Source organism: Canis lupus, chromosome 2 (genome assembly GCF_003254725.2).
Source record: "Canis lupus dingo isolate Sandy chromosome 2, ASM325472v2, whole genome shotgun sequence".
Classification (NCBI taxonomy): Eukaryota; Metazoa; Chordata; class Mammalia; order Carnivora; family Canidae; genus Canis; species Canis lupus.
Window position 1 is genome coordinate 11,947,173 of NC_064244.1, and position 26,174 is coordinate 11,973,346.

The 26,174-nt window shown below is 33.2% G+C and overlaps 1 protein-coding gene across 1 annotated transcript in view; it reads right to left on the bottom strand.

Annotated features, from left to right (window-relative positions):
* The window catches only part of MALRD1 (MAM and LDL receptor class A domain containing 1), a 649,658-nt gene that overhangs the window by 312,005 nt on the left and 311,479 nt on the right, over positions 1-26,174 (bottom strand). The window contains 1 exon segment of the mRNA XM_049096644.1: positions 25,576-25,789. Within this exon segment, the coding sequence (XP_048952601.1) occupies positions 25,576-25,789 (214 nt within the window).

Here is a 26,174-nt window from a genome sequence, read left to right on the forward strand (position 1 = left end):
CAATAATGAAGAATGGCCTAAATTAATAATTTTCAGTTGTTGAAAGAACGAAAAATTTAAAAGCTTAAGAAAGCATCATGACTAATATGCTTTTTAAAATGGTTTAAATTAACACTCAGGCTAACACTAATTTTTAATATTTTCAAGAATAGAGAACATTTTTCTGTCTTAATTCTGTTACCAAATGAACAGGATGGCATTTTCTATCCAATTGCTGATTCAATTTTAAAATTTCATTTGAAACATTCTGGTAACTTACTATTTCCCACAATAGACTAATAATCTCCTTTATTTTATGATACTAAAGTTCTCTTAAGTACCCTTTCAAAGGCCTAGGAGGTAAATACACTAAAATAATAATGAATCCCAAATCAACATCAAGTTAAGAATCTGAACAGTTGTCCCAGCTAAAAATTATAAAATGAAGTAACTAATTTAGTTGACCTTGTGTTGGAAAATACAGCTCGTGAAGCCTAGATTCCCATATAGACTGGCATCCAGAAAGACCACTTGTATAAAGAAATAATCTGTGCTGGGGAAAAGCAGACTTATTCTGTTTCAAAAATCATACAAATGCTGCTCTATGAATCTCTATTATGCAAATTCTATTTTTCTTTTGATATGTACCATTGTTTTGAAGATATGTGTCCTTGAAAATTTCAATTCTAATGTGTAGGGTGGAAAATACAATAAGTAGGTATAAGCTGTTTGGATTTCACATCACTGTGGTGTGAGAACAACTTATAATTTGATATTTCACAAATTCCCATGGGTGCCAGGTGGGAAAGGCAGCATTCTTCTGCGCAGATGCCAATTCCTGTGATTTTATGGAGCTATTAATGCCAGCACCAGACAGGTGTGCCATCGGGAAGACAATGATCACTTTTGTCTATAGTTGTATCATCCATCAAACCAATTTCTACATTTCTAAATGCTATAATTTTTCCATCGATCACTATCTTCATAAACATGAGATATCAGTCTCACTAAAAAAAAGCCTCATAATTTTGAAAGACCATAATGCAAATCCTTTTAAGATCCAATCATCAAATTTTGAAAATTAAGATCTCACCGTCCTATTTAATTATTCATTTAATCTAAATTTATTGAGCATATGCTATAAGTAAAGCACATTTAGGAAGATAAGAAACTAACTGGAAAGGGGGCTAATGTGTTTTGACCACAATCTGTGGCAGATTCTGAACATTCTCTTTGTTTATGTTATTTTAAGTCCCACAACATCTCAGTATAATAGTTATTTCTTTTATTTTGATTGATGAGAAAGCTGAAGTTCAGAGTGTGATACTAAGCAAAATATCACATTATAAGTAGCAGAACTATCAGTTGAAGAATGGTGTAAATGGAACACTGTGCCACTACTTCTCTTTATAATGTGGTATGCAGTGATCCAGGGTGGGCCTGCAAAAAAAGAAAGAAAGAAAGAAAGAAAGAAATCTACAACTACTACAGGATAAGAAAATTTATGTATCTATGAGGAAATTCTTGAAGAGATCTGTGTCTATAGGTAGACAACTATGGAGAGATGGAAGTTATCCATTTTGGTTTGATTCTTCTTGAGGTAGCGTGATGTAGTTTATCAATTCATCTAAATATGAATGTCCCAGGGATGTCAATTTGTCATCCAAAGGAAGAAGGTTTTGTAGTCAAATGAATATGATGAATCTGATAAATTATAACCTTCTTTGGTAGATTTAAAAACACTAACATATTATTAACACACTAGCTCTGAGAATTCCCACAATTCTCACAACATGGAAACTATATGACAAAAAATATTCCCAATTTTTTTAAGGGAGCTATGTATTTATATTTACTTATTCATTTAGTAGAACTATGAGTATTGTGTAGATTACTACACTGATGATGCTCAGGACAAGGTTTACAAATGCTATTAAAATAAATAAGAAGAAAAAAAACAAACAAAAAAAACCAAAAAAAAAAAAAAAAACAAAAAAAAAGAAACAAAAAAAAAAAAAGAAAAAAGGGAAATTTGAGAAGTTAGTTTCCAGGTATAAATGGGACACTTTCTTAGCTTTGTGACTTTGAGGATTGTATTAGTTTCTTAGCACTTCCATAATAAAGTACAACAAAATGAGCAGCTTTAAACAATAGAGATTCATTCCCTCAAAGCTGCTAAGGCTAGAAGTCTGAAATCAATGTGTCCACAGTGCCACGTTCTCCCTGATGGCTCTAGTGGAAAATACTTCCCAGTCTCTTTATAGCTTCTGTGGTTACTGGCAATCTGAGCATTCCTTGGCTTATAGATACATCCCTTCAATCACATGGCATTTTCTCTGTGTATTCTTACACTATCTTCCCTCTGGGTGTCTATGTCCATACTTCCCTCTTCTTAAAAGAAAAACAGGCATTGGGTTAGGGAGTACCTTAATCTAATATGACCTCATTTTAACTCAGTACATCTACAAAGACCCTGCTTCCAAACTAAGGTCACATTCACAGGATATGAGTTTGGGGATGACACTAAACAACCCAGTACTAGAATGATTACATTTTTAAAAGTAACTATCTTGGGCTTTTGAGGTATATTAGCATATCATTAGAAAATCGGGGCACCTGGGTGGCTCAGTTGGTTAAGCATCTTCCTGTGGCTCATGTCATAATCCTGGGAACCCAGGATGGAACCGCACATCAGGCTCCCTGCTCAGTAGGGATTCTGCTTCTCCCTCTGTCTCTGCCTCTTCCCTCTGCTCTAGTGCTCAAATATTTTTTTTAAATAAAATAATTATAATAATTATAATTTAGTGTTACTGTAATTCATTTTATGCCTTACATACTGCCTAGAACCAGGAGTGTTAAAAAGTAATAGTAAATATTACTATAATCTTGATTTTAATGAAAGTATTTCCTTGTTCCCTTTGTTTAATCATCTGTAAGATGTTAAGGTTCTATCATTTTAAACATTACAGAAATGGGTGTTGAATTTAAATAAATATTTTAGCACCTGTTATGATTTTTTCGGTAGTTTATCTGTTTACATGAACAGTGTATTACTTCCTTTAAGTGGTGTAATATCCTTACCTCAAAGTGGATGATACAATGATTCTATTGCTGAATTTGGCTTGCTAGCATTTTAAGTTCTACATTTATATTCACAGGGAGTTTGAATTACAGTTTTCTTACATTTCTAATTTTTTGGAGGCTTCATTATCAGTGATATATTAGCTTCATAAAATAAATTCAGTCATTTTGTATGGTTAGAATAGTTTCTTTGGCCATTATCAGTTCATTAAAATGTGATAGAACTCAGTAGTATCTAACTCAAGAGACAAAATTGAAGGACATTTGTTGATAACTTTATTTGACAGTTAATGGTCTATTCAGGTTTTCTGCTTCATTAGTTAATTTTGGTCATTTTTCTCAAAGAAAATTAACTATTTTATTGACATTTTCAAACGATCACAGAGTTATTTATTTCTATGTGGTTATTTATTCCCCTTTAACAAGCCTCCATTTATTCAAATTTTTTTTCTCCTTTATTAAAATTAAAAATTGGTGTTTTGTTTACCTTATCTGCTTTTAAAAATAATTTTGGGTTTATCATTTGAATTGTTTTTGTGTTCCAAACTATTACTTCTTTCTCCTGAGTTTCTTAATACTACTTCATTTCTTAAAAATTTTTATTTTTAAATAATTTCAAACTTATAGAAAAGTTGTAAGGATAGCATAGCACCAGAAATCCTATTTACATTTAAATAACATAAGGGAATAACTGCTACAAATAATTAATTTATTCTAAAAAAATCAACAACTTGGAAGAAATGAGAAAATACCTGTTAAAAAAACACCTTAAAACTGGAATAAAGCTGAATATGACTCTATCCATTACAAAAATTGAACTCAATACATTTTGCACATATCCAACTTTAATCTCAGATGGCTTCACGGGTGAAATCGTACCAACTTACATAGACTCTCTCAGGATCTAAGGAAAAGAGAACTCTTCCCAACTCTCCTTATGAAGCCAGTAAAATGCCAATACAAAGGCAGACAAGCAGCTACAAGAACTTTAGAGACCAATATCCCGCATGAACGTTAAGTGCAAAACCTTTAGCAATACATTTTATCCAGGAATGTGTTTGACTTAATGTTCAGAAATCAAATAATGTAATTCACCACTTTAACACAAAAGTAGAAAAAAATCATATCATCTTCTCATCTAGATGCAGAAGAGGCACTGATAAAGTTCATCACTACTTTATGATAAAATGATGTAAACTAGGAATAAAGGGGAGCTCTTTCAAATGGAGAAATGAGACCTGTGAAAAACATATAGCTATGGTCAGACTTAAATATGAAATACTGCAGAATCACCCTAAGACTGGGAACAGGGTAAGATAGTCCAAAAGCATCCCTTTTACTCAACAACTGTACTTAAAGTTCTAGTTTGTGCAGTAAGAATTAAAAAGAAAACATATAAAAGCATGTAAATTGATCAGTTGTCTACATAAAAAAATTCTAAGAAATATGCATGGCAACTTCTAGAACCCTAAAAAAATGATAAGGTTTAGGATACAAGGAAAATAAAATAAAATCAATTGTATTTCTACGAATAGGCAGCAAAAGTTTACAGGTTGAAATTAGGAAATACTTTTATTTACAAGACTGTGAAAAGAATAAGGTACTTAGCAATATACATTTTTAATTTATTTATTTATGATAGAGAGAGAGAGAGGCAGAGACACAGGCAGAGGGAGAAGCAGGCTCCATGCACCGGGAGCCCGATGTGGGATTCGATCCCAGGTCTTCAGGATCATGCCCTGGGCCAAAGGCAGGCGCCAAACCGCTGCGCCACCCAGGGATCCCTTAGCAATATATTTTTAAGAAACATGTCTAACCTGGACTTGTCTATACAAGATGTCTATACTAGAAATTGAAAAACAGTGTCGAAAGAAATTAGGAAAGATCTAAACAAATGGAAAAGTGGACCACTGGAAGACTCAATATCATTAACATGCAGTTTTTCTCTAGTTTCATTTATAGATTCAATATGAATCTATATAATAAATCTATCAGGTTCCTATCTGAAATAGAGTCTCTTTCTAAAAATTAATACGGATACAGTATATATACAAATAAATATACAAACATGTAATGGAAAGGAGTGTGAAGAACTTTTTGGGGATATATAAATGTTCCATATTTGTGATATATGTGCATGCATTCATCAAAACATCAAATTATGATGTATGTACTATGTATTTTACCTTTAAAAACTAAGAACAAATATCAAATTCTATTTATTTAGCTTGCTTCTAATAGTAATGTATGTTGAAAAAATTTGAAATTGGAATGACTTCTGCATATTCTAGATTTGAGCAATTAAATATAAATATTAAAATTGGTACTAGACTATTGCTGTTGTAGATAAAGGTGACAAATATGAACACGTGAAATTGGATTAAAATTAGTGGTATCCATATAAATTCATGATGGATGGATGGAAGAATGGATGGGTAGATGGGGGGCTGGCTGGGTAGATTGATGGCTGGGTAGGCAGGCAGATAGACACACAGACAGACATGTGGACATATACATATATTCACTGGCTCTGTCCACTGAGAAGACCAAGAACCAATGATACATTACTAAGGAGAATCTTGTTTTTTAAAATAGCATTCTCCATTAAAATGAATCAGAGCTCTTTAGAGCTGACACCAAGTCTGGGGAAGAGAAAAGTGTCAGATGAGCCTGGAATAAAAGGATATGATCAAAAAAGTTTGAGTTTTAAACATTTGAAAAGTTTATATAAAACGGTTTATAGTAGGTTTCCATTAGCTAATCTGGAATAAGCTCATAATCAGTATAACTCATGATAATTATAACACCTTGAATGAAATTTAAATCTATGAGATCATAATATAAATAAAAAGTAAAGATACAAATAAATAGAGTAAAGGCAAAGCTCTTCTTTATAGTAGAAAATCAATTTATGTGGAATGAAGACATAAGAAAATCATCAGTGGGCTATATGATCCAGCAATTCCACTTCTGGGTACAAAAAAAAAAAAAAAAAAAAAACTGAAGTCAGGAACATGAAGACAAAGCTGCACTCTGATGTACATTATGGTATTATTCACAATAGCCATGATATAGAAACAACCTAAAGATATGCTGATGGGAGAACAGATAAAGAAAAAATGGTATTTACATAAAATGGAATATTATTCAGCCATAAAAGGAAATCCTGCCATATTTGGCAACATGGTTGAATTTGGAATATGCTAAGTGAAATAAGTCAGTCACAGAAAGACAAATACTGCATGATTCCACTTATATGAGGTATCTAAAATAGTCAAACTCAAAGAAGCAGAGTAGGGATGCCTGGGTGGGCTCAGCGGTTAAGCATGTCTGCCTTTAATTCAGGGCATAATTCCAGAGTCCCAGGATTGAGTCCCACATTGGGTTCCCTGCATGGAGCCTGCTTCTCCCTCTGCCTATGTCTCTGCATCTCTCTTTTTGTGTCTCTCATGAATAAAAAAATAAATCTTAAAAAAAAAAAAAAAAGGCAGAGTTGAGTGATGACTGCCAGGAGCTGCAGAGAGGGGCAAATGGGAAATTGCTGCTCAATAGGTATAAAGTTTCAGTTATGCATGATGAAAAAGCTCTAGAGATCTGCTGTACAATATAGTGCCCTTAGTCAACAATATTTTGTTCACTTAATAATCTGTTGAGGGTAGATCTCATGTTAAATGTTCTTCCTATGGAAGGAAAGAAGGAAAGAAGAAAGAAAATAAATCCTCAGTAGGAGTTAAAACTAGTGGTTGAATGTTTGAAAACCAGGGCAGCATATTTTCATAGTCACCAGTATTTGCATATGAATTATTACTTTTAAAAGATGAATTAATTTATAATAGAGATGTGACTGACTGTACCTTAACCAGTTAATCAAAGTAAATATCAGGTATAGTAGGACAAATTAATACCGGGCTTCCTGATATGATGCCCTGAGAAGGACCTGTGATTGCGTCTATAATATTCTTTTTTTTTTAAGATTTATTTATTATTTATTTTGACAGAGAGAACACGAGTGGGGAGAGCAGCATAGGGAGAGAGAATTTCCAGCAGACACCCCACTGTGTGAGGAGCCCACCTTGAGATTATGACTCCAGATGAAGTCAGATGCTTAAAGACTGAGTCACCGAGGCACCCCTATATCTGTATTCTTGCTAACACACTGAATATTTTATTTAGTTCTAAGAATTAATGACAGAGAAATAATCAAATCTCTCCCAATGATGTGAATATTTCCATTTTTATTTAATTCTGTCAGGCTTTATTTCATGTACTTTGAAGATCTACACAGACACATTTCTCACATAAGTTCTTGATAACTGACTACATTATCTTAATTTTCCTTTATCATTGTAATTTTTCAATATAAATACTTTTATATTAATTTATATACTATATATATTTGCTGTCTTTAATACAACAGTTTTAAATATAAAGTCAGCAATAGGCTGGAAGTAAAAGGTTGGAAAAATATACACCCAATTGCTGTATCATGTTTTTTAATTGATCGGAAATTTTTGCATTTTAGTTGTAATTGTTTGGCTATTTACATTTGATATAATTAATATTATGACAAGATTTAGATCTTTCATTTTATCTTTTTTTTCTATTTTTTAAAATTATTTTTCCCATGTGTTTTTTATTATCTTCCTCCTGTGTCCTTGTGAACATTTTTAGTATTCCATTTTAATTCTTCTATTAAGTTTTTAACTGCGTCTTTTTATGTTTTAGTGTTGGTCTAATGATTGCATATGAACACTTAAGTATCACTGTCTAGAGTTGATATTGTTCTTCATGCAAAATTTTAAGAATTTTGGTACAGTTTAATTTCACTCACCTCTCGTTCCTAGTGCTATTTTTACCATATTTATCTACATAGGATATAAGAGCCATAAAACAAGTTTTCTTTAGAAAAGTCATGTCTCAAATTAACAAAAGAAAAGAGAAAATGTGGCCTTGTATATTTACCCACAAAATTATTTCTAGTTCTCTTCATTTCTTCCTGCAGGTTCAAGTTTCAATCTGGTGTCATTTACTTTTAGCTTGAAATATATCCTTTAAAACCTTTTATAGGACATGCTGGTTTCACTTATCTAAAAAAATATCTTTAAAAAAAAGTCTTATTTTGCCTTAATTTTTGAAGATATTTTCCCTAGATACAAAACTCTATATTGATAGGTCCTCCCCTCCCCCATCTTAGCAATTTAAGTATAATCTTCCAATGTCTTTAGGCCTGGTTTTGGCTTTTGTTTTTTCTGACGAGAAAATGATATACTATCAAGTATATGATTATTCTATTTTATATGATTTTTTTCTGGTGTCTTTCAAGATTCTCTCTCTCTCTCTCTCTCTCTCTCTCTAATTTTTATCAGTTGAATTAGGAGGTACTGAAGTGTAGCGATTTTCATTTGTCTAGATCATCCTAATCATTTTAAGTTGTTTTCCATAGATATGGAAAGGTTTTGATAATTATTTGTTCACATATTTTTCTGCCTCATTTTTACCCATTTCCTTGTGTTGCTTCATTTACATGTAAGTAAGAATATTTGATGGACTCCTGTGGAACTCTAAGGCACTGATCAGACTATTTTCATGTTTTATCTTCCTAATTAGATAATTTCCAATTAGTAGATTTGTCTTGAAGTTCAATTATCTTTCTCCTGTTGTCTCTAATATGCCTTTTAAGTCATCCAGTATATTTTATTTCAGATAATGTACTTTTCAATTCTAGAATTTCCCTTTGGTTCTTTTTTCTGTTATTTTTCCTTTTCTCTTTTTTCTTTACCTCCTCCTCTCCTTCTTGTTTTTCTTCTTCTCACTCTTCATTTTCATTACACCTGTTTATTCATTACAGCTATATTCTTATTTAAATCTTCAAACATATTTGCAATACAATGTAACACATTTGTAATTTGTAATTCCTTTAAATCCCCTGTTTACTAAATCTAAGTTTTCTGTCATCTTGGGTTCAATTTCTTTCTTTTTCTTAAAGATTTTATTTATGTATGTGTGTGTGAGAGAGAGAAAGGACAAGCAGAGGGAAAGGGACACACAGACTACATACCAAATCTGGAGCCTGATGTGGGGCTCACTGCCATGATTCTGTGTTCATGACCTGAGCCAAAATCAAGAACTGGATGCTTAATCAAGTGAACCTACTAGGCACCCTGGGCTCAATTTCTGTTGATTTGTTGTTGTTGTTGTTCTCTCAAATGTATGTTAATTTTCCTATTTCCTTTTTTTTTTTTTTTTTAGATTTTTATTTTATTTATTCATGAGAGACACACAGAGAGAGGCAGAGACACAGGCAGAGGTAGAAGTAGGCTCCATGTAGGGAGCCTGACGTGGGACTTGATCCCGGATCTCCAGGATCACACCCTGGGCTGAAGATGGCGCTAAACCGCTGAGCCACCGGGGCTGCCCTGTTTCTTAATATGTGTAATTCTTTTCTTTTTACTTATATTCTGGAATTGTAGATGATACACTGTAGCATATTTGAGTTACGTCATGTTCCTTAAAAATGTATTATACTTTTTACAGTTAATTCCTGACAGATCTTTCTCATCTAATCAGGCTAAGTTTCATTAATGTTTTGGTTAGATATATGAAAGTTTTCCACTTATCCTAAATTATACCCCTTATTCATAACTTGAGGTCTTATCATGGTCTCCTTTGAATGCTTGAAGTGTTTAGTAATACCTTTAAACACTGGCTGTGTTGGAAATTGAATATATCTCCAACTTGCATTGCCTTTGGAATAAATATTCTGTCCTCAGCCCTGCACCAAATAGTCTTTCCTTAGAGAGTCTAACTCTTAGATTTTGTGGTTAATACCCACAAAATCTCCTAGGGCAATTGCAGGGACCAATGCCTTTTTCACAGATAGTCACCCACTTCAGCAGCCAAGAATTCTATTTTCTCTCTCAACTTAGTAACACTGTTATGTTTTAACTCTCCTGCTCTATGATACAAAAATTTCCTCATATAGAAATCTGTGACAATCTTGGGGCAATCAATCCTGGGGCAATCATGAGCTCATCTTTTGTGTTACCATTTCTCAAGAATCACAGCCCTAAGCTACAGATTGTTTAATGATTGAAAACAATGGTCTCATATGTTATGTCCCATTCTATTTGTTTTTGACAAAGGAACAAGAGCAGTAACAGCTTTCCTCTGATAGATGGAAGCACAAGTTCTTCCTTAATATTAATTTATATTCTAATGTCTAAAGTTTTCTTATTCTTTTATTATTGTTTCAATAATAAGCTTTCATAGTACACACACACATTGGTGAGAAATAGAAATCTATCCTCTTCCTCTTCTCTCTAGACACAGACATAGATAGATAGATAGAGAGGTCAATGTAGAAATATGCATCTCTCTTGGTAATAGTATGCAAATATGCATACATCTTTTATGCTACTATGTTTAACCTTTTCATATGTATCTTTAATCATCTTTTACATAAATTGTTTAAACTGTAATTACTTAAATGCATTTTCATTTCTCTTTTATCCTGTAATTATTTAAAGAAGTAAAAAAATTATGTATCTAATTGCCCTGGCATTTTAGCTTAAACTTGAAAATTAATATTTAGTTTTACCACATTTTCAGTAAATAATATGACCTAGTAACTTCTGTAATAAATGTAGTAAATTGTCTCCCAAATCTTGAAAATTTGTAAATGTAATAAATATGATTATAAAATACTTTTAGTGCTCAAAGTTCCATATATAGGTATTAATTTAATGCTATTTATCATACTTTTCAAATACTCTATCCCTTTTTACCTTACAGTTCACCCTTGAACAACACAAGTTTGAACTGTGTAGATCCACTTATACATGGATTTTTTTTCCTATATAATACAGTACTATAAATGTATTTTCATTTATGATTTTCCTCATAACATTTTCTTTCTTTTACCAGCTTTAAATAAAAAATATGTTCATAAAACTTAAAAAAAGGCAGATGTTCAACCAACTGAACCACTCAGGCACCCCTGGTATTAAACTTGTAAGACTCTTAAAAAAATTACAAAATATGTGTTAGTAGACTGTTTATGTTATTAGTAAGGCTCCAGTCAATAGCAGGCTACTAGTGAAATTTAGGTAAAGTAAAAGTTACACAGGGATTTTGAAATGCATATGTGGGTGTGGGTGTGTGAGGGGGTTAGCATCTCTGATACTTGAGTTTTTCAAGGATCAACTGTAATTAATTAGCTAGTTAGTCTGTATGTCTTTTAATCTAATCAGAAAACTAGAGGTATTTTGAAATATGGTTCAACATTTGGATCCTCGTATTTTTCTTGTTATACTGCAAATAGTTTACTTTTATATACTTAGTTATATTTAAGGCAGAAAGCTTCAAAATTACAACTCCATTTTAAATTTCACCTTTTAACATTCAATAATTTTGATTCAGAATTTAAAATTGACTCACCTTTCACTCATCATAAATCTTTGTCCATGTTTTTATTCACTAACATGTCTACACTTATTTAAAGATCACTAATACTCCTTTGGTAAAACTTACTGATTAGTTCTTAATGTAACTCAATTTTAAGTAGTTTAAATACTTTTAATTTTGTGAAAGCCATATTTCCTATATTCTGACTATTATTTGTTTTACATATGCCCTATTGTCTTATCACTGTTATGTATGGTACTAATTTTCATCCTATGTCATATCTACTATTTCCCCTCAATCTTTCATCTCTTTGAACATTTCTTCCCGGTATTCATACCACATGTTGAACATGCATGACATATATAAATTGGTTTTATATGGATTAATGTAATAAAAGCATTTCAGAAGAATGAGATACCTCTGATGTTCTATTTTTTGTTATTTTACTAGTCAACATTTAGGAAATATTGAAAAGCTGGTTATGTCAATAGGGTATGAAACTTTCCTTTGACTCATTCAATATTATTTGGTAATTTGTAGAAGAGATACACATGGAGGTCATAAACTATTCATATTCCACTTCTAGTACATAATAGATTATAATTAATGTAACCTTTTATAATGAGGTGGAACTATTTCTTCTTGGCCCTGTGACTATTTAATTAACAGAACAACAACAACAACAAAAAATAACAGAAACAACTCAAAAACACAAACCTAAACTTGTCAACTAACACCAATTCCTAATTATTCTTGGCTGGATGCATTTTCTAACCCTTCAAGAGCCAGTGCCAGTCCTCACTAGTCCTACATAAGCCAAAATGCAGCTTCTTGCCTTCTTTTATATGATGTTGTGTCTTACTTCTGGAAAATGACTGTGGGGGGATGAAGAAAATGTAAATCAGCCTTCTTTTGTTCAAATTTTAAGGAGAAAACTCTCTTAAGAAGTTAGATACTATGTTATGTTCTTTAAAACCAAATAGCTTTATATTGACTATGTTACTTAAAATAAAACCAATTTGCCTTATATTGATGGGTCAAATTCAAAAGCTATATGTAATTTCACTTTCTCTTTTGTATAGATAGAAAAAGCAACTTGATTTTTGAGAAATATTTAGGTAATGGGGAGTGACAGCACCAGGATGACAGCATAGTTTGTTTCTGACTTCACTTCTGCCATAAGAACTATTTAAAAAAAAAAAATGACACCATTGCAAGAATCCTAAAACATAGAGGTAAGTGTGAATTAGCCCCTGCATCACAGGGACCACAAGAGACTGTATTAGAAAGATTTAAAAAATTGCTACACATTGACTGCCTTGCCCCTCCCCCAGGTCAGTTCAGCACCACATAGAGAGGTCACCCCTGAGCCTCAGTTCTTCTAGAAGGAAATGAGAAACCAAATGGGACAACAAGAACTTCCCAGCATGGTATGTCATTTCACAGGAACTCCACAAGGATTGCAGGGAAATATGCAGGGCTCAACAACTGGGAATCACACTGACAGAGAAGCAGAGAGGGGCTTGTAAAAGGCGCAAGGATCTTGGCAGACAGAGTTCATACTTTAAGTGACCAAGGAGTAATTCAAACCAGCAGTTTTACGCATCTGCAGAATCAAGACATTATGCACCCCAAACAGGAAATGTGGAAGATTGCAGATGTGCCTGATTTGGATCCTCAAAGGAGTTTAGCTGGCCCCAGAGACAGGTGTGCCTACAATGAGGCAAGTAGCTGAATCACATCCCCACACTCTGTAGAGTGTGTCTTCTACCACATATGACTAGAAAGACCAGTGATAACTGCTAGAAGCAGTGTGGTCCAGCGCCACCTGAGCTGAGAAGTGAGTGGGTACAAGTGATCATCTCTAGAACAACACCAGTATCAGGCATCAAGTGTCCCCCCTGCATTCCCCAGGCAGGGGGATAAATTCATAGTCAAGGCTGAGGGCATATCCTGGCCCTGCTTGACTTAAAGTCTATATAGAAAAAACTAAAGGCCTAGAGAGACCCCTCCCCATTCTAGCCAGACAAGGGAATTCAGACATAGCCCCATCTGCTGTGGAGGGTCTCATGGCCCTATCTGATCAAAGGAACTGTCAAAAATACCTGGAAGCTACATAAGCTAGTGATGCTCAAACCAGGAGACAAGCAGACAAGGCCAACAGTTTAAAGAGCAAAGCCAAAAAAAAAAAAAAAAAAGAGCAAAGCCAGTAGTCCTGTTTGGCCACAGAACCTTGGGTGTAACCTGGCATGGATTAACACAGCAAAGATTTTTATTGGCTTTAACTATTTCTCCTGCTGAGAATCTAGGGTAGAGAATTGAATTCATAGCCCTGCTGAATACTGATTTCAGCATATATGACCAGAGAACCTGCCTTGAGCACATAAGAAGCTGTTTAGTGCAATAAACACCTCTATGAGAGCACAGCTCATGACATCCCCTGTATACAGAGCAAAACTAGTAGTCTCACATGACCAAAAAATTCAGTGCACACTCTGGCCTGATTTGGGTCCCCAAACAAGTAGCCATACAGGTTCTGGGTTCTTATCTGGCTGCTCAGTTAGGGCTGGGAAGCTAATTTATAACCCCACCTACTAAGGAATATAGTACCCACTACCAAAAATCTCATAAACCTCACCAGAGAATCAAAGCAACTGAGGGCCCATAATACAGCCTCACATGTGCAGGGAACCAAGTCAACAGCCCTATCCAATTATTCCCAGCTAGTAGATCAATCCCCTATCTTAGCTCTCAGAGTTCAAACAGTTCTTTCACCAAACATAGACCCCAAGTGTCCAAAGACATTATCAGCAGGCATATCCAGAAACCTGAACTGAGCTGATTAAGGAAAGCACAGCCATCAAACACACATAGACACATACACAGAGAAATTCTATAGTTGAAAAACATAATAACTGAAACATTCAATATAGTTTAAATGCATATTCAATGATACCAAAGAAATAATCAGCAACCTGGAGAATAAGACTTTGGAAATTATCCAGTCAGAGGAACAGAAAAAAAAAAAGAAAAAGAATGAAGGAAGCCTATAGGAATATGGAACACAATGAGAAGAAACAATATTTTCATTATGGGAATTCCAGAAAAGGAAGAGAAAGACAAAAAAAATACAGAAAGTATATTTAAAGCAATAATGGCTGAAAACTTCCCAAACCTGGGGAAAGAATGGTCATTCAGATTCATAACAGCCAAAGGATCCTGAATACATTTGACCTTAATAGAACAAAAATGAAACACAATTTAATTATAATTAAATTGTCAGAGGTCAAACACAAACAAAAAAAAATTAAGAGCAATAAGAGAATACAGAGAAGCTACAAACAAGGGGAACTACATAAGACGTTGTTGTATTTCTCAAAAGAAACTATTCAGGTCAGGAGAGAATGGAATGACATATGTAACATTTTGGGAAAAAAAATGTCAACCAAGAATTCTACACCGAGTAAAGCTTTCTTTCAGAAATGGAGGAGGGGTAAAGATTTCCCCAAACAAGTAAAAAGTGATAGAGTATTACCACCAGATCTGCCTTATAAGAAATGCTAAAGAGAATTGAGTGGATGAAAAAGATTGCTAATTGATAACATAAACACATAACATTATATGTTCTCATTCATTTGGGGAATATAAATAATAGTGAAAGGGAATATAAGGGAAGGGAGAAGAAATGTGTGGGAAATATCAGAAAGGGAGACAGAACGTAAAGACTGCTAACTCTGGGAAACGAACTAGGGGTGGTAGAAGGGGAGGAGGGCGGGGGGTGGGAGTGAATGGGTGACGGGCACTGGGGGTTATTCTGTATGTTAGTAAATTGAACACCAATAAAAAATTTAAAAAAAAAAACACATAAGACATAAAAGGTAGTGTAAATCTTACGGCAACAGTAACTATATAATTAAAGTTAGATTCTGCAATATCAAATAATGATGCATAATTCATTTACAACCCTAGTTTAAAAATTTTTTAAAAAGATAGTATAATTACCATAACTACAATAATCTGTTATTCATTACACAATATTTTAAAAACATGTAAATTATGACATAATGACTTAAAATGTAGGAGAGGAAAAAGCAAAAGTGTAAAGTTTACTAATTCTATAAAAGTTATTTTTAGTTTAAAATAAGGTGTTTAAGAAATTTTATGTAAGCTTCATGGCAACTACAAAGGAAATTCTGTAGTAAAAACACAGGAGACTATGATAATTATGTCAAAGCCTACTGATATCAAGAAGCAGCAAAATAGACGATATAGTATAAAAAACAAAGAACAATGGATCTATAAAATATAAAGAAAGCAATGAACAAAATGTCAATAGGAAGTACTTACCTATAATCATGTAAATCGACTACATTCTCCAACTGAAAGACTAAATGGATTCAAAAGAAAAAAAAAATATCCAACAGAATGCTAAGAGACTCACATTGGCCTTAAAGGCACATAGACTGTGAGTAAAGTGATGGAAAAAGATGTTTCAAGTAAATAGTAACTATTACTAATAATAATATTTTAATAATAATGCAGGGGTAGCTATACTTCTATTGGACAAAATAAATTTTGAACTAAAAATGATACGAAAAAGGAAAAGGTCATTTTATAATGATAAGATGGTGAATGCTCAAGAAGATATAACACCAGATATTTATGGGTCCCAAATTACAGCACCTAAATATGTAAAGCAAAACCTAGCAGAGATAAAAGGAAAAATAAATAGTAACCCAATAACAGTTGGGAACTTCAATCAATACCATTTCTTAATAATGAATAGATCATACAGAGAATCAATAAGGAAACAATAGACTTCAACAACACTATAGGCCAAATGGACCTAACAAATATATATAGCACATTATATCCAACAATCGCAGAATACACAGTTTTCTTAAGTGGACATAGAGAATTCTCTAGGATAGACCACAAAACAAATTTTAGTGAATCAAGAAGACTGAAGTATCTTCTTTGACCAGGATGACATGACACTAGAAATTAATAGCAAAAGAAAAAACTAGAAAATCCATGAACACATGAAAACACTCTCTTGAACAATCAAAAATTCAAAGAAGAAACTTAAGGGAAAATTAAAAAGTTCCTTGAGACCAAAATGGAAACACAATGTACCAGAATATGTGAGACACAGAAAAAGCAGGTCTCAGAGGGAAGTACTCAACACCTATGTTAAGAAACAATAAAATACCAAATAAATAACCAATTTCAAGATTTATCATATAGCTGGCTTTAGTTAACAAACTATGTACTGATAAAGGAATAAAAACTTGGATCAGTAAAACAGAACAGAGAAGCCAGAAATAGCTTTGCACACGTAGAGCCAATACTTGGTAAGGCTACAACAACAGTCAAATGAAGGGATAAAACTCTTGTCAATCATGCTGCAGGAATTAGATAACCATAGGCAGAAAAAATCTTGACCTAAATCTTGCACCTTAAATGAAATTGTTTTAAAATATTATTTATTTATTTATTTATTTATTTATTTATTTATTTATTTATTATACACATAGCGAGAGAGAGAGAGAGGCAGAGACACAGGAGGAGGGAGAAGAAGGCTCCATGCGGGGGAGCCTGACGCGGGACTCGATCCCAGGACTCCAGGATCGTGCCCTGGGCCAAAGGCAGGTGCTAAACCGCTGAGCACCCAGGGATCCCATCAAATGAAAATTTTAAAAATGAGTCATAAACTTAAATATACAATACAATACTATACAACTTTAACAAGAAAACATAGGGAAAAAAATCTGGGACCTAGGACTTGGTGAAGCATTTTCAGATACAGTATCAAAAGCAAAATCCCTAAAAGGAAAGATCAATAAATAGGATGGTATCAAGATAAAATTCAAATCTGTGCTCTTTTCCTGTGAAGAGAATGAAAAGACAATCTAAATCCTGGGAGAAAATATTTGCCACTTATTTGTCAAAGGACTTATAGCTCAAATATTTTAAGGAAACAAAAAAACCTTCAAAACTCATCAGTTTAAAAAAATTAAATTAGAAAATAGGCAAAAGACATGAAGAAACATTTTGCCAAAGAGTATATATACATGGTAAAGAAACATAAGATGTTCAACATCACTAGATATCAAGAAAGTGCAGATTAAGCCATGACTAGGTATTACTCCACATCAATAAAACAACAAAAATAAAAAGAGTGAAAATACCAAATGCTCATAAAATAGCAGAGAAACCAGATCACTTGTGCATTGTTGGTGGTAATGCAAAAGAACACAGTTGCTCTGAAAAAATAGTACCATAGTCTGTTACACTCATGCCATGGGACATGACTTAGTAATAAGTAAAGAAAAATGACTTATGTACATAACAATTTTGATGGATCATAGGAAGATTATGCTGAATGAAAAAAGTCTCAAATGGTCAGATACTATATGGTTCCATTTTTATTACTTTCTCAAAATGACTAACAATAGACATTGGGAACAAAGTCGTTTCCCAAGGCTCGGAATGGTAGGAGTAAGTGTAACTATAAAGGAGTAGCTCAAGGAAGATCTTTGTGGGGATGGAATATCTTGCTTGCATTACATAAAAAAATGAAAATATGCGTGTAATAAAATGCCATAGAACTAAATATGTATATTGAATCAAAGTCAGTTTCCCAGTTTTAATAATTATTCTAGGGTACCAATGCAGGAAATGCATGAAGGGCACACAAGATTTCTTTCTATTACCTTTGCAATATCTGATGAATTTATAATTACTTCAAAATTCGAAGTTAAAAAATTCATATCATTTTCCTATTATCATTGGGTAACATCATTAGGAATTTAATTTCTTTTGTATATCCTTATTCTATCAAGTAATAAATTTTTGAATCAACATCTTCCAGACTGTTTCATAAAACAAATGTTCTGTACAGAATATATTTGTTCCCATACAAAAAAGGGCTTGGGGGATAATCTGGAAAATCCTATTAATAATATCAACTTTTCAAAAATTCACAAAGCACAAATTGATTAAAAGATGCTCTTAACACGTAAATTGTTTCTTTCCTGATAACCATGTGACTTCATAAAATAGAAAATAATACCCTAGCACCTATTACTTAAAACATTGGGTTAGTGAGAGCAGGGACTGGGATTAGTAATTTTGCAAAGACTATGAGAGCTTTCTGAGCTCCACTCACTCGGCTCCAGTCTACAGTGATGAATTTCTGATGCTCAAGACAGTTGATCCTTCACCAGAAGTCTTTTTTTTTTTTTTTTTGACATTATACCTGGCCTACTTTCTCACATAATCTCCCAAAGAAAACAAAAGCTATTCACAGGCTATGATTAATAAAGTCGCTAAAAAACATACCAGCTATTTTCAAGGTGATGTATTACTTTTGAAAACTCATGCTGAGATTAGTATTTTATATATAACTAAATTATCCCCACTTGTCCCCTCCAAAAGTGATTTGTACTTATTTTAATTCTCATTCCTAATATGAATGTTTATGTATCTCTTTTACTAGAGAGGGAGTCCACAGTTATTTAGGTAACATCTTGTTTTTGTATGTTTATACTCCAGGGCCACTTAGATCAGAGGTACCCAGTGTTTATCAAATAAATAAAAGTACATGTCGTATATGCAAGGGTTAATTCCAAAATGCTTGGTTGGACTTTATATGATTATTGACAAAGAAGGAAGTAATTATCTAGGTCAGTGGTATTCAGTGATGTGCATTACTGCACTGTTGCCCTCCAACTGGGGGACCCTATTCTTTGAATTTCATTTTTGCCACAACTGAGCACAAATTCTGATATGCTAAAAAGTTTCAGATGGAACACTGAACTCGATATGGTAGGGAAGTAATATACAGAATTTTACAATGAGCGAAAAGTAAAATATATAATAGTATCATGCCATACCTTTTCATTCCCCAAAATTCACCTGTTTACTAAAAAATGAGAGATTTCTGCTATAACAAATGAGAGAAGGCAGTCAGGGTATAAATAAGTCAACAAAAAATCCTGAAGGATACCTATGTCAGGAAATTATAGTTACACATTTATAGAAACCAAAGGACGATGCTATTGACATAGTGATAATATAGAAGATACTGTGTTTTCATTATTGCTGACTTTTTAAATATTTTTGTTTTCAAAATTTCAGGCACAAATATCTGATTTGTCTTAATCTATTTTTTTCATTCTTTATTCAAATATCAATTTGAATATTATTTTTTCAGATAGCAATTTCTCAATGAGGATGACTCTGCCCTATTTAAAACTAGAGCCACCATTCCAAATATTTTCTTTCCTACTTTTCATTATTACATTTTGCTAGAGCACTTACCAATTATGAGATATATTGTGTCATTTCACTTATTTTATTTATGTTTGTGTCACTTTGCACCACCACCAACCACAATGAAAGATCCTTGAAAGCAGGAAATTTGTCTACATTGTTCACTATATCCAAATAATTAGAACAAATGCTGGTACATAATAGATGTTGAATAAATATTGCTGCATGAATAAATGTTCTTTTAAAATTTTTTCTTAATACATCCAAAAAATTATGTCTGGTAATCAAATATGCATACCCACTAAACCTTGACTTCAATATAACTGTATTAATTAAACAATTCAAGAAGATATATGCAGAACGATTTTCTTTTAATTTAAAAATTAACTATTGGGGATCCCTGGGTGGCGCAGCGGTTTAGCGCCTGCCTTTGGCCCAGGGCGCAATCCTGGAGACCCGGGATCGAATCCCACGTCGGGCTCCCTGCATGGAGCCTGCTTCTCCCTCTGCCTGTGTCTCTGCCTCTCTCTCTCTCTCTGTGATGACTATCATAAATAAATAAAAATTAAAAAATTAAAAAAAATTAACTATTGCCAATGATTGAAAGCCTGATATGAGTGCATGTGCCATTAAGGAAATAAAGAATAAAATAAGAGCTGTCCTTTCACCAGACAATGTTTTCAGAATTTTGTATTGTTTTGATTAGTGCTTCTCAAATTTTAATGCACGCATGAGTCACTGGAGGATGTTGTTAAAATGCAGTTTATAATTCTGGAGTGGTTACTGAATTCTTTTTTTTTTTTTATTTTTAATTCTTTTTCATTTTATTTTATTTTTAATATTTTATTTATTCATGAGAGACACCGAGAAAGAGAGGCAGAGACACAGGCAGAGGGAGAAGCAGGCTCCCCAGGCAGGGAGCCTGACATGGGACTTGATCCCAAGTTTCCAGGATCAGGCTCTGGGCTGAAGGCGGTGCTAAACCGCTGAGCCACCCAGGCTGCCCTGGTTACTGAATTCTAAGAGCTGTTTACACATGGGCCCAGATTTGAGTAGCTGAGTTTAGATATTTTTTTAACAATGTTAAATTGCACACTAATATTTCTAAAACCTGATATTTTGAGGAATATTTTATTCAGTAGGAAAAATGTGCTTTAAAATATTTTTAATGACTCAAATAAGACTATTTAGTAAATGAGTAAAAGAGCATGCTATATTGTTTATCAAATGTCCTTTCACCAAAAGGGAACCCTAAATAAACTATGGTCTGTGAAGAATGACTGCACATCCAAGTAGGGTCATTGATTGTAACAAATCACCACTCTGTTGGGGGAAACTGATGGTAGGCAAGGTTGTAGGTGTATGGGAGCTCTGATTTCCTGTGAACCTGAAACTCCCTTTAAATACAGTCTATTGGGACGCCTGGGTGGCTCAGTGGTTGAGTCTGCCTTCAGCCCTGGATGTGATCCTGGGTCCCGGGGAGAAAGCCTACTTCTCTCTCTGCCTATGTCTCTGCCTCTCTCTCTGTCTCTCTCATAAATAAATACATAAAATTTAAAAAAAAAAAAAGGTCTACCAAAAGTAAAATAAAAATGACAACCTACAGAATGAGAAAAATATATTTGCAAGTCATATATTTGATAAGAGCTTTTCAGATCTAAAATATATAAAAAACTCCTATAACTCAACAACAAAAGACAAACCATCCACTAAAGAGATGGGGAAAGGATTTCCATAGACATTTCTCCTAAAAAGTATACAAACAGATAGTAAGTGCAAGAAAAGATGCTTAACATTATTTTTCAATAGGGAATGGCAAATCAAAACCACAATGTGATTCTCCATTCTATAACACACTAGGATGGTTAAGCTATTTTAAAAATAATTATAAGAAGGAAAATAAGTAACAAGTGTTGGCTAGGTCCCAGACCTCATCCAAGGATTTGCTAAATATCTTTCCTCCTGGCCTGTTCTTACCATGCTTCTTAACTTTGTGATTTGCCCTCTCTCCATTTATGGTCTCCCTCAACTTACTCTGTATTTTCACATAGCACTTGTCACCTTTTAACAAACTCTATAATGTACTTTATAGACAAAGGGGGTAGATGGAAAGGGGGGAGAGAGAGATTTTGTGATTAAATCTAGAATATGGGAAAAAACATTTTTGTCTGTCTCATTTACTGATGTATACTAGGTGCCTCCAACATTGCTTAATATGTAATTTCTTAATAAATATGTGTTAAATTTATTTGCTCTCTTTTCTCTACCTCCTGTGATCATTTTTGACAGGGTTTTAAAATTTTATGTCTTTCCAAACCCTGTCTTATATCTATATTCTATTCCAATAATTTGCACTATTAGCTAATTAGTTTCTAATGGAAGTCTTTTATTTAGGATATAAATTTAGGATATTTATTTGGGACATAAATTTTTCTCTAAGCACTCACTTAGCTAAATCTCACAAGCTTTTTATGCATTGTTTTTATTATTATTTATTTAAAATATTTTCTAGTTTTATTGTAATTCTTTTGGAGGGGTGGGCATAGGTTATTAAAAGTGTGTTTCTTCTAACCTAATAGGTATTTTCCAGCTTTTGTTTTCTAATGGATTTCCAGCCTAATTAAAAAGACATAATGTGTCACTTTAATCCATTTTAAATTATTGACATTTCCTTACTGTTTAATAATATAATATCTCTTTTTTGGTAAATATTCTATGTATGTTTCAAAAGAATAGATATCTGCAGATGGTAAATACAGGGTTACATTTGCCCATTACTTACTAATTATGTTGACTAAATATCTACCATCCTTACTAATCATGGTATAGAATTAAACTATTTTCAGTATGCCTGAGACATTCTTAATTGTGTATGAACAATAAATACGATAATTAGAATATATGGTGAAACAAAAAATATGGTTGCTTTCCAAAGAAGCCTGTATATCATTGGCAAAGATATGTTCAAATAGGATTTTAGAGTTATCAGACATACATATCATTTTCCTGTTGACTGTGCTTCATATTTTAGAAATAGTACTTATATAATAAAGCCAAAAATAATATTTTAATTTTTCTGCCAGATTTTGTTTTCAGAGTCTATACCAATCTGTGGAAAATTAAAGCTGCAAGTATTTCCATTTTAGAAAAGATTATTTTCTCATTTTCTATCAGAGACAATCCATTTCTTTAAAATGAATTTTAAATTATTTCTGTTATTCTTCCATGGTGTATTTCTACCTAATGATATTTCAGAATGTTTTCTTAGAAGCATGATATTAAATCAGTCTTTATTTAGAATTCTCAAAAAATCAAAGAACGAAAACTCCAAGCACTATGGAAGTTAAGGTTAAATTTTTTATTGATTGCCACTCAAATTTCTGAAATCAGTTGCTACGGTAATTTTTAAGATTTTTCCCCCTTCCTATTCTTCTTGATCTATTTAGGGCATCAAAGTTTAAGAATATATACAGGATAATAAATTCATAGACCATATGTTAACAACTCTATAATTAAAACATTTAAAATTATAGAATGGGAACAAACGTAAATTTTTTAAAATACATAATAAAAATAAGCAATGCTATTAAAAAAAATCATACTAATGCATGTGAACCACTATCAAAATGTGGGTTTCTTTTTAAGGTCTAGTGTCATGTTGTTATTTGTTCTAACAAGCTGAAAAGTTGTGTTTTATCTATATATCTGGAAGTAATTCAGCTTTCTTGCTTCAGTATTACTGATATGAGAAACCCCACTCAAAACTTAAGGGTGATTTGGTAATCAATTCACCAAAAAGCATGTTCTGGTGCAACTTTCCTTCCAAAATTTTAACATTACTTTTACAATTTTTTCATACAAAAGAACCACCAGTATTATGCTAAGTGAATTAAGTAAGAGCAAGACAAATACCACATGATTTATATGTGGAATCAAAAAAAAAAAAAAACAACTAAACTAAACTAATGAATAAACAAACAAAAAGCAGAATAAAACCCATAAATACTGAGAAACTGATGGTTGCTGGAGTGTAAGGGGATGGAGGATGAGTAAAATGAAGAAGGGGAGTGGGAGACACAGGTTTGCCATAGGGAATAAATAAATCATGGGGATGAAAAATACAGCATAGGGACTATAGTCAATGGTAATGTAATTGCATTGTATGGTAACAGATGGGAGCTACACTTGTGGTGAGCACAGCATTATGTACAGAGCTGCTGAATCACAATGTTGTACACCAGCAATTAATGTAACATTGTGTGTCAACTATCCTCCAGAAGAAGGAACTACTAAGACAGTAAGTTCCCATACATTACAGACTCTCCTACCACATCAGCACTCTTTCCTAAATACAGACAAAGCATTTCTAGAAATAGTTACAAACTTAGAACCTAAATACAAAGAGCGGCAGGAAAACTTAATCATAAATAAATAGATACATTCAATACTGAAAAATTTCATTGAATTTTATCTGGGGAAATTTTATCTATTTTTACATAAAAAATAAAATTCAAAATAATAATATCTGCTCTATTTGACTGATAACCTAATAGATTTGTGATACTGAAGTGAAAATGGCAATGAAGAAACTGTAAAATCATTTAATGCAGAAAGTAACTAAACATGCAGCAGAAAATATAAGGTAAAGGTAAATATTAATTCAGAATTCAAGATCAGCCGAATATTTTTGCTTGGTTCACATGTGCTAATAACAGATACTGTAAAAAAATAATCTGCAACTGAAGGGACAGTTACTGGATATAAATAGAATTTCTATATCTGTAACTTTTTTTTATATTTTAAAATTCAGTTACACACAGAGGTGGTATAGTAGCTTCAACAAAGCAGGAAATCATAAAGTCCTTGTTTCTAGGACCAACTCTGAAAACACCGGTCTTAAGAACTTTGACAAAATTGTAACCACTTCTGTTGGCAGCTTCATCGGTATAATATACACCAAGAGTGTCTGTCCCCCTAACCCCTCAGGGTTTCTGTGAAGATCAAGCAGACAGTAGTAGTAGATTAGAGGACTTTGAAAGTTAAAAGTTCTATACAAATGAGAGCTCTTAATTTACTGAAGACATTCTTGACATTCCAGACTTGGTTCAACAACAACAGCAGCTCAGACTAAAATATTCTTGCTCAGAAATTATTCCTGGTAAGTGGAATAATTTGTCAACCTTCATTTCAACAATCTGTATTCATCTCATTTGCCATGAAATGAGGCAATAACTGGACTGTGCTGCACAATTTACAGACTTACACAAACGAGCATATATGGCCCATTTAGCTAAGGATATTTTAATCGTGCTGTTTATTATGAGTTGATCTCCTATAATAATATCATATATCAGCTGACATGTATTTCCTTTAGAAGATGACCTTGTTTAATAGATTACCTAGGTATTTTTTTTAACATTTATCACATCTCATAATTTACACAAAGGAATGATAACTCTCTAAAATGCACCAAGCATAGAAACCTATTAACCCTGCATGAATTGGCTATGGTGGATGTTTTGCTTGTCTTTTTTTCCAAAACTTTCTTTCATATGAAAAATACTTGTTTTCTTCTGTTTGTCTTTGAAGACACCTGTTTTCCAATTTATTGCCAATTATCTCACACACACCAAGACACCAAGTTTTAAATGAATTTCAGTTCTAAAGTTAAGTACTGAGAAAAGAAAGAAATGTATTTAAATAGGTAAATTATCTTACCTGCCTTGGCTGCTGAGCTATACGTACTTTGTATGCTTCAGCAATTAACACACCACATGCAGTGTAAGGTTGTAGGAAACAAAGGCAAAAGTAAGGAAATAGAAAACTTCCACTTACTGCAAATGAAAGCAGTCTCATCTGAATTATCAGCACAATCATTCACAAAATCACACAGCTTATCCTTCACAATGCAATGCTTGTTTGCACACATGAATTCTTGAGCAGTACACTTTCTGTCTGAGCTAAGTAGAGGGGAACAATCTTGAAAGGAAATATCATCCACTGCTACATCTCCCATGTAACTGATACCACGCTTTGCCCTAAAGACAATCTTTAAAAAAACGGAAGGAAAGAAAGAAAGAAATCCAATTTCAGTTGAAACATCCAAGAATTCAAAATTTGAGGCAAACATTAAATATATGGCATAAGGTTTGAATTTAATAAAAATATTCCCAAAATGAAATGACCCAAGATGTTTGAGGGTCATCCAACAGATGTGGGAGAGGCAACACCACTGCCTCTTGTCTAGATTTTTAGGGCAGGTGGCATAGAAAACCTGCAGGAGCCACCAACCTACCAATGCTGCAGCTCTCTCATCCAAAACAGTCCCACTTCACTACTTAGAGCCTCATCTCCTATGGGAGGAAGGAGGCCAACTGGCTGACAGAGCATACTAAGAGGAAGAAGATGCAAGTACATCTTTTTTTTTGGCCAAT